General features: G+C 52.0%; 1 protein-coding gene across 1 annotated transcript in view; it reads left to right on the top strand.

Moving 5' to 3' along the window:
- LOC104514030 (substance-P receptor-like) overlaps window positions 1–4,883 on the top strand; it is a 17,108-nt gene extending 12,225 nt beyond the window's left edge. The window contains exons 3-5 of the mRNA XM_010157561.1: window positions 3,275–3,425; window positions 3,995–4,191; window positions 4,592–4,883. Coding sequence (XP_010155863.1) covers window positions 3,275–3,425; window positions 3,995–4,191; window positions 4,592–4,883 — 640 coding nt within the window. The remainder of the gene's footprint in view (window positions 1–3,274; window positions 3,426–3,994; window positions 4,192–4,591) is intronic.
- Window positions 4,884–10,080: the final 5,197 nt, after the last annotated feature.

The following is a 10,080-nucleotide window of genomic DNA, read 5'->3' on the forward strand; positions in this document are numbered from 1 at the left end:
GCCTCTGTGGTTTGCTCTTTGAAGTCCGCGAGTCATGCAGCGAGTTAAATGTCACGCGTTAAGGAAGGAAGAAGGGGAGAAAGGAAAAAAGGCATTTGTGATCTCCAGTGCCGTGGAGCAATGAATTGGGAGCAGTGAAATCGCGCTGGAGCCAAAGCAGGAGACACACACTCACGGAGAGGTGTTTAAAGCCGACCTGAGCCCGGCCAAGGTCTCTCTGCAAGACAGATGCGATGAGTTTGCCAGTCAGCAGCGCGCGGCGGGGTGCAGAGAGCTTGGGCAGTCACGTTTATTATCATCTTATTTACTTGCATTGCAAGGTGTGGCAAGAACTAAGCTGGGGCTGGCCCAGCTGACCTCCAGAGGTGTTTTCCAACCTTAAATACTCCGGACCACGGTGATAAATACAGCCACACAAAGAAATGCTGCTGCCTTAGACAGCCCAGGGAGATGGGATGGGGCTGAGACCCACCCCCCCAGACCAAAGCAGCAACCTGCACAATCTCTGGGCCTGGCTTTGACAGACCATTCGCCGTTCAGCTCTAAGCTGGGGCCGTTGCTTTTGCAAACAGCTAATTCAAGAGAAAAACGCCACAATTAACCTAGGAATGATTTGCCGCTGGAAGCCGGACGCCGCGTCAAAGCCTGAGCATCCCCTGCTCTCGGTGAGCTCTGCAGACGCGAGGGCAGCCGGCAAAGCTGGGAAAGCAGGGGCTAAGCAGAAGCTTGTAAACAGCCAAACCCCAAATAGTTGGCGAGGGTTGAAAATAACTTGCAGCTCAGCAGCGTCTCTCCAAACCAGGCTGGATGAGGCTTGGAGCAACCTGGTCTAGTGGAAGGTGTCCCTGCCCATGGCAGGGGGTGGCACTGGGGGGGCTTTAAGGTCCCTTCCAACCCAAACCGTTCCGTGATGCTGTGAAACTGCACAAACTCGCTCGCACAAGGCAGAGCCCGAGATGTTATTTTACTGCCCCAAGACAGGGGCAGGGACAGGTGGTTGGGTCGGTGTCAAACACCCTCCCCTGCTCGCATGGCCTTGGGGTGGTTATTTAAGGAAGGTGCTGGCGGCAGCCGGCTTGTTTGCAATGCCCCCATGAAAAATAATACTATTTTTTTTGGTTCATAGTGAAAATAGGGAATTTCCAACACCAGGGGGGTCTTTCCTCTTGGCAGAGGGAGCCCAGAAAGCACAACCACGGCACGCAGAGGGTATCGGAGACAGGGATGTGCGCTGAGGTTATTTCATTGGGAAAATGTGTCCGTTCTCAGCCCGCTCATACGGGGGAAGCGGACGAGGACCTCGGTGCAGGCAACTGCATCGGGAGACGGCGATTCAGCCCGATTCGATGCAGCGGCTGGTCGAAAAAAAACCGATGCCATCTCCCGCTTTTGGTTTCAAAATACGTGTTTGATCTACCCCAGTTTCATTAGCTGCCATTCCAGTTTGTTAAGGGAAGGGGAAAAGCCACTCCCCTCACCCACTTCTCTGGGGGGTAACAGCCTGCGGCGACCATCTGGGCTTTGCAAGGCAAAAGGAGATGGCAGCCCCCTCCAACATCACCGTCCCATCATTCCTACAGCCTCCTCCATCCTAGGCAAGACCCTAAATCCCCACCCTTGAACACCTTTAAATTACAAACCCCAGGCCTCTCTAAGTGCTCTGCTCCTGCAGTCCTTGGAGACAGACTAACATATGGATGGTTTCACAAGTAGACCAGTTTTCAGCACCCAGGGTTCAGAAAAATTGTTCTGAGGCTCTTTGGAATTCCATGTCCCTGCCGTGCCCAGGCGGCTCTGAAAATAAGGCTCCGTCTTGCTTACGTTATTATCAGCTCCTCTGGGGCATTTCTGCCTTGCTCTCAGCTGGTTGAAGACCCTGCGTTACATGGGAACCACAGCGAAATCTTCACCGCGGAGCCACAGAGACGCCTCTTTAATCAGCAAAATAGAAAACAGCCCTACAAAATCCAGCTGAAATGCGATTAGCGCTGGGCGATGAGGAGGCCAAATGAGATTGCAGGTACAAAACAAGGAGGGGATGGCATGGCAGCGCGGGTCCGGGGCCAACCCCATTCCCGGCGGGAGTTGCACATGAGCCTGACCCTGTCGTTACACTTTGGAGTTATTATTCAATCAAAGCTCCCGGGAGGACGCAAGACCGGGAGCTACAGGGCCTGAATGGCCTTGAACAGGTGCAGCATCTCGCATTCGAGCTAGGCACGCGCCCCAAAAATGCAGGCAAAGACCCTGAAGCTGTTGGAATAAAACCACTTGTGGACCTGGAGGCACGTGGGATGCTGTGCAAGGTGGCACTGCGCAAGCCAGCGGCGTTTCATCAGCACCGCCCGTGCTCATCGTTCTTCAGGGGAGAGAGGTTTTTGCAAGCTCAGATTGTAGGAAGGAACCTGCAAGGTCAAACCGTCCCTCCCCATCCTGTTTGTTAAAAACAGCATTATTTTTTCCTTTTTAAACCAGCTACTGTTTAACACAAATCCTCCCCTGAACCCACTGCAACCCCAGTGGCTATCGCACCCCACCACGGCTCCGCTGACTTCACAACAAAACAGTCTCAAGCCTCTGCTGACAGTTTCATCCAGACCCTCTCATTCAATTTTGGGCTTCTTTATACCTGTTTTGAACAGACGCGAAGATCCTGCCCTTTCCACGAGCCTGGAGAACTGACCCAGCTGCTGAAATCACAGGGAAGTTTCACTAAACCTCCCCAACAAGGGTTTGGGGGACTGGGGTTACACCTTGTGCCACCTGAGCCCAGCTAAACCGCGGACCAGGATTCAGGCGAGATGCATCCAAGACCCAGTGTTTGCCGCACAGGGAAAGCCTTTATTCCTTCAGCTTAATATCCCCATCCTTTATGTGTCAAAAATCCCACATTTTCTCCTGCAGGACTGCCTGATAAAGGCTGTGGTAAGAGCAAGCATTCATCTCTAGGATAACTGGGGGTGTAAATTGAGCAGAAGTGAGAGTAGAGCCACGTCAGCTAAGACGTCCTTGCCTTAGGCAGGTAACGCAAGTCCTTCATTGGCCTCTACGTCCCATTCCAGGAGGGTGCCAGGATGCCACAAGCAGAGCCTTGGGAAAGATTGGGGTGAAATCAGGGAGTCCTTCCCAGCCCAAGCTCTGCAGGCAACGTGTCTGCAGGAATTGTGCTGAATTCTCTTTGCCCCTGTGAAGGACTTTGCCATCAAGCTCGGTTTGCAAGAAAAAGACCCAAAAAACCGTAGAGGACACATTCAATGACCATCATTTTTTCCAGGTATCACTTCTGCATGACCATCCTGATCTACTTCTTGCCACTTCTGGTGATAGGATGTGCCTACACTGTGGTCGGCATCACCCTCTGGGCGAGCGAGATACCCGGTGACTCCTCCGACCGCTACCACGAGCAGGTCTCGGCTAAGCGGAAGGTAAGGAGTTCCGAGCACGGTAGGAGCCATAATTCATGCCCAATCCCAACTAAAAACAGCCAAAAAAACTTCATTAGGGTTGGAAACAGGTCAGGACTTGTCGCATGGTGGTTGTTAATGGAGCAGAGAGCGTCCTCCAGATGTGTGAACTCCATGAACGTGTGTGGTTTAACCAAGACACCAACCATGTGTTCCCAGTTGGAAAAGTCTCCAAGGAAAAGAAGAGGTGGCCCTTTCTGGAGGGTGACATCCCATCTGTGGGGTGTCTGACAGATGACAAGTGACAGGACAAGAGGAAATGGCCTCGAGTTGTGCCAGAGGAGGTTTAGATTGGTTATTAGGGAAGATTTATCCATGGAAAGGGCTGTCAGGCATCGGAAGGGGCTGCCCAGGGAGGGTGGAGTCCCCATCCCGGGAGGGGTTTCAGAGCCGTGTGGATGTGGTGCTCAGGGACATGGGTCAGGGGTGGGTGGGCAGTGCCGGGTTAATGATCAGACTTGATGACCTTAAAGGGCTTTTCCAACCTAAAAGATTCCATGACTTCTCTTCCCTGCCCTCCCTCCTCACAGGTCGTGAAGATGATGATCATCGTGGTGTGCACATTCGCGCTGTGCTGGCTGCCCTACCACATCTACTTCACCCTGCAGTATTTCAACCACGAGTGGTACCTGCAGAAGTTCATCCAGCAGGTCTACCTGGCTGTCATGTGGCTGGCCATGAGCTCCACCATGTACAACCCCATCATCTACTGCTGCCTCAACGACAGGTGGGCTTCCAGAGACTTCCGGCAGCATCTTGGTGCGACAGGGAGGGGAGAAGGGGGAGAATCAGAGGAGTCTGATGGAGGAGAATATGGATGGAGAGCTTTTCCAGGATGGTTCTGTCCCATCCTCTCCCAGGAGCTGCTTCCAGCAGATGTAGGGATGATACAATACTCCGCTAAATAAGTCTTTCCTGAAGCCCCTGTGGGATTTGGGGGCAGGTATCAAAACAGTCCCAATTCCTAGTTGGGATTTATCGGTGGTTTTTTCCTCCCCTTAGGGAAAAGTAACATTTTGTTGTTGTTTAGCAGTGTTTAGCTCTGCCTTCCCACTTCTAGTGAGGCCCTTTTGCCATCTCCACATTCCTCACCCCGTTACCTTTCCCCATCTCTTCTGCCCCCCCAGGTTTCGCGTGGGGTTCAAACACGCGTTTCGGTGGTGCCCGTTCGTCAGCGCCGGCGAGTACGAGGGCCTGGAAATGAAGTCAGCCAGGTACCTGCAGACACAGAGCAGCATGTACAAGGTCAGCCGGATAGAGACCACCGTGTCCTCGGCGGTTGGCGCGGCTGAAGAGGAGCTGGAGGAGAGCAGCAAGGCCAAGCGTCTCTCCGTAGACATGACCTCCAACGGCTCCTCCCGCAGCGACTCCAAAACGGTCTCCGAAAGCTTCAGCTTCTACTCCAACACGCTCACCTAAGTGGCTCCCTGGCTTCGGCAGCGTGCCACCATCCCCCTTCCCTCACTGGGATGCTCCAGCGCTCCGCCCACCCCGCGTCTTCGTCCCGGTTTGTGACGTGCCGGCTTTTCTCCATGCTCTTTTTCCATCTCTCGCTGTGCCGCTCGTCATCCTTGGGCGAGCCAGAGAGCAAAAGCTTCGGATTAGGTTCATGTGGTCTGTTCTCCTCGTGTCCGAGCACAAGGGATGTTTGGCTGTCCCCGGCGTTGCTCGCTGCCTGTCCAACCCACCACGTGCCGGGCGGGTGGGCAGGATGAAGAAATGGGACAGAGCGGGATTTTGCTCCTAAACCACAAGTACAGCTGCTCTCTGCAAGGCAGCGGGGGTCTCCCAGTGCATCCCACCCCCCAGGAAAAGCAACCAGTCTTGCACTTTCCTCCTCCCACTTTTAATTTCATTCTCCCTGTCCCTCCTGGCTGAATATTGAGTTCAAAAATCCCACCAAAAATGCTGTTTTCAACTTCAGGAGCCTGTACCTCCACGGGGCACCACCGGCCACTCGCCACTTCCACTCGCATCCAGGCATTTCTGCACAGTCTGGACTCATCTCCGGCACCCGCATCCCTCTGCACGATGGCCTGCTGCCACCCCACCACCCAGCTCATGGAAACAGGGCTCTCGGGAAGGATTTCTGAGCTGAGCCAGACTTTGGTTGCTGTTAATCAACCGTACGTGCCAAACGCAATCACTGTGATTTCCTCCAAGGCCCAGAGTGATGTCTCTCGGATAGATTTTGGAAGCCCGTGGAGATCTGCAGAAGACGAGAAGGACCGTATTGAACTGTTTTTCCCAACCTGAAAATGTCTGGAGCTGCACAGAAAGGGGCCGGGCAGGATTCTGTCAGGAAAACAGTTTTGTACACGGTTTGAAGGGAGACAAGAATTTTGCAGAAACTTGCAGGGTTGAAATGATTCACTTCCACTTTCTGGATTTTGTTTTAATCAGGGAAACCCTTTTTTCTTTTCACACCCCACCCACCCCCTTTGCATAAAACATGAAGTTTATGATGTGTACATGAATATATCTAATATTTTAGTGCTGTTATGATGGATAATTTTCACCGGGGCTGTTCATACCAAGGGCTCCTTTGGTGAGCAAACGTATGAACATACACTCAAAGGCTGAAAAATAACAGGAAATAAAACGAGAAGTGGGCAAATTGGCTTGTTGGGAACGAACCCACCAGTCTGGGGGAAGTTGTATTGACTGCTCCTTGCTGCTGGTCCAGCATATCCCTTTTGGTGTAGAAATCTGACTCCTAAAATGGTTTCCCTGCCAGACAGAAATGCTGAGGAGATGCATGACAGATTTGCACTGGGCAAGGGAACCGCTCACGCATTTTAAAGCAGCTGAACGTCAGAGCCTGCCGAGCACACGGTGATTTCTGGAAGTAAAGCAGAGATGGCTTTTGGAGCTTTTCAACTCTTCAGCCTCCAAACTGGCTGTTGGAAGATCCAGTTATTAATAAATTCCCAACCACGATGGTTCTTGGAGATAAAAATACACATATTTAAGCAATGACTCCGGCAGAAATTAAATGAGCGGGCAAATGAATGGATCCAAGAGCAACAAAACGGCTGCAAAACCAGACTGACAAGAATAATCTTAATTTTAACCCAAAATCCTGCCAAGTGCCATCAGTGAGGAGCAGCTCTTCCAGTCACTTCCACACTCTTCCTGACTGCCGCGTCCTGCGCGTGCACGATGTGACACGCTGTTTTTTTCCTGCTTAAACTTCCACTTCTCACCGTTCTTGTCGCCTTAAGACATATTCCCTTGCCGCTGCCTTCCGCAACCCTGTGGCATGGAGAGGGGGGAACTGCACAAGCCTGCCTGGGTGTTTGGTTTTGCAAAACACCACCAGCCCCAGGCAGCAGTCATCCAAGGGATGGGCGATGCCGAGGGTTTTAACCCAAGGGTTGGACTAGGAAACTTTTCCCACCCCCTCCACGGGAGCTGTGCTGCCAATACACGAGAAGGTGCTACACACCAGAGTCAAATTCTGATGTAAACCCAGCTGCCAACCCAAATTCAAAATGAAAATGAAACCAAAAATCTCGATATGGTCTAGAGAGGCGAACAAGGCGAGCCGAGATCTGCTCCATGCACCCCACGCACAAGAGTTTGTGTCAGGTTGCGAGCCTACGGAAGTCAGCAGTTAGGAAGAAACAGGAAAAAATAAGATGTCTGTGTGTGTGTGTATAAATATATAACCACGCTGCCCTTTGTCCTCTGTGTTTTATGCCCCAGTGATGCTGTGATCGTGAGATGTGCAGGGAAATGACAACTGCCTTCTCGGAAGCGATGCTTAGCTTGAACCGCGGGATGAGCCCGAGGGCGTGCGTGCAGACCGCAATTCGAGCTGACAATTTACAGCCTGAAATTGTCCTTGTGCATCCTGTACAAAACTCACTCTTGAAATAAAGTGGGAAAAATCCCCACCTGTTATAAACGACCGCAGCAGAACCCGCCTGGGATGTCCAAGCTGCTGGGAACATCTCACGGGATCGGTCAACAGATGGAGACCAGTGCAGGGAAACCAAAATGTTCTGTGTAAATGGGCACAACTCACCCAAAAACGGGTTTTCCTTCCGCCATCCAAGTCATCTTGTCGGTGGAGACAAGGCTCTTTCACATCAAGGGTGCAGGCCAACCTGCAAGGTGGGGTGTTTGGGTCAGGTCCGTCTCCACGCGCGTGACGTGCATCAGGCAACATCAGCTGGTTTCACCAACTTTGGGGTGCTCTGTGCATGCAAAAACCACAGAGAAGTCTTCTTCTGAAGACCAAAAAGCCTAAAATAAGACACCCTTGCCCAGGCTTGGGGATGGGACATCCAACCAGATGGCGAGTCCGGTCTCTGCACTATTTCCAGCTCTCCTTTCAAACAGGCCCGCGGTAATACAGAGGCTTTTTCTGGTTTATTAAGCCTGTTTCCCTGGTTTGCTTGCAGATCTCTGATTAGAAATTCAATTGCAAAGCGAGACAGTTTCTTTGTCTCTTTCCTGGCTCTCTGAAATGCAAAATAATAGCATCTGGTGAGAATCACTCAGCAGGTCTGCACACATCCCTCTGCCATCTCCTTGGAGGCATACACATAACTCCCACCATCATTCAGCCCAATGACAACGCGCTCCAAGCCAAAACCGTTAGAGAAGGGAGCTCTCAAACCCAAATCCCAGCCAGAAGGCATCCCCTTACCCCCTCAGGTTTGCTTCCTGGCACTCAGAAATTGCTCTTCCCACCTCGCTCCCAGCAGGAGTGTGGAGCAGCAAATCCCCATCCCCACACATACCCCGAGGTCTGCTAGATTGCTCCAAAATACAACATTTACACCCTGTTTCATGTGTAACCGTTTACCTCCCACCAGCTCAAAACAAAAAAAAACCCCAGCAAAAGCCAAGGAAGGACCCACTTGCCAGAAAAATCAGGCAGCTTTGCAATGTGGAAGTCAAAGCAAAGCACCGGTCCCAGTGATGGTAGCGCTTGCAGTGGGATTGCCGGTAGAGATGCGAGAGGCTGCCCGCCCCCCACTCATCTGAATTATCATTTTTATTTTGCTGTCCCTCGGGGGAGGCAGCCACTGCTCGGCCCAGCCGAGCACAATGGGAAGCGACTTGGGATGGAAGCGGAGTATCTGCCGTGTATTTCCGTAGGGCTGATGGGTATTTTTTATTTTTTAGCTTGCTGCATCCTACCCAGAACCCTCCTGTGAGAGATCACACAACCCCAGTGCCCAGCCCAAGAGCTCCTCGCTTTTCCTTACTCCTAAAATAATAACATTAAAAAAATACACCTCTCAGGCTTCGGGAATCTGTTACTGTTCCACTGAACACACTGTCCTGCCCCCAAAAAACCCTGTCTCCAGCTGAATAGTTAATACAGCAGTTAGAATGCAAAGTTTAACACACAAACGGCCCCTTTTCCTGTGGTATATCCCCCCAAAACACCATCTCTGCTGGAAGCCGAACCGCCCTCATCTAAACACAGCCATCGCGGAATCCCGGGGAAGGGATGGGATCCCAAGAGCAGCTGAGGGTGAGAGATGACTCTGGGGTGGCTCTGCCCTTGAACTTTCCATCCCAGACACAAAGGCTCCTGGTTCCGTGCAATACGATACGGTCGGGGCCAGGAGGGGCACGAGGGGACGAGATGGGCTGCGACGAGGGTTGGTATTTGGGGCGGGGGCAGCTGATGGGAGCTTTGCCTGAAGTTCTGCCCGTAGTAGCATCTCTACAGAGCAAAAGTCCAGCTCTCCTCCCCAAAACGGTCTCTGATTGGCGGGTTTGTCCAAACGGGTTTTCATCAATAAACGTTCCTTTTGTGAGATCACGTTGCAACTCGTTCATGAGCCCGCAACGAGGAGAGACGCCAGCGCCGAGGCACGATCCTGGGTCAGTTTAAGGTTTGGACTTCCCAAACCCCACTGGCTCTGCTGGGCCAGGCACCGGGACAATCCTTGGCTTTCCAAGGCCTCACCAACCTGACGGGAATGAAAATGTGAATATAAGGAGCAACCTTCACCTCCCAGAGCAAAGCCCCCAACCCAGCCAGCCCTCACAATCAACTCCAGCCCACTGTAATTAGAGGGTTTTAATTAGAGGAGCATTGCCGAGGCAGAGCTGATTGGCATTGCTGCCAAAGGCCCTGTCCCATGTGCCTATTAAGCTCTCGTTATTTATTTTCACGGGTTATTTTATCACGCAGAAGGGAGAGAAGGAATAAACAGCGTCACGCGCCGCTGCTGTGCCGTGCTTCGTGCAGGCATCCGCTTCCAGCCTGTGGGAATCCAGGAGCAAATCCCACTTCACAGCAAGATTCGGCACGTCAGATCCAAATGAGGGGTCATTTTATTTATCAGCATCAATGCTAAATCCTTCCCAGAAGGGTCTGTACCTGCTCCCGAATGCATCTGCACACACACGCTAGATACAAGTGATGAGAATGTGCTTATGGGTTATAAAAATACTCATCGGCCACAGCAATCCGCTGTAAAAATGGTATGGGAAAGCCAAATTCCTCGGTTCATCCCGGTTTGCACACACCCTCCGTCTGCAATCCCATACGAAACCCCCAAAACCAAGAGCTGCCTGGTGGGTTCGGTCAGGGCTGAGGCTGTGGGGGAGGATTTAGGGTGGTTTTATAGAATCATAGAATGGT

Source organism: Eurypyga helias, unplaced genomic scaffold (assembly GCF_000690775.1).
Source record: "Eurypyga helias isolate BGI_N326 unplaced genomic scaffold, ASM69077v1 scaffold18918, whole genome shotgun sequence".
Classification (NCBI taxonomy): domain Eukaryota; kingdom Metazoa; phylum Chordata; class Aves; order Eurypygiformes; family Eurypygidae; genus Eurypyga; species Eurypyga helias.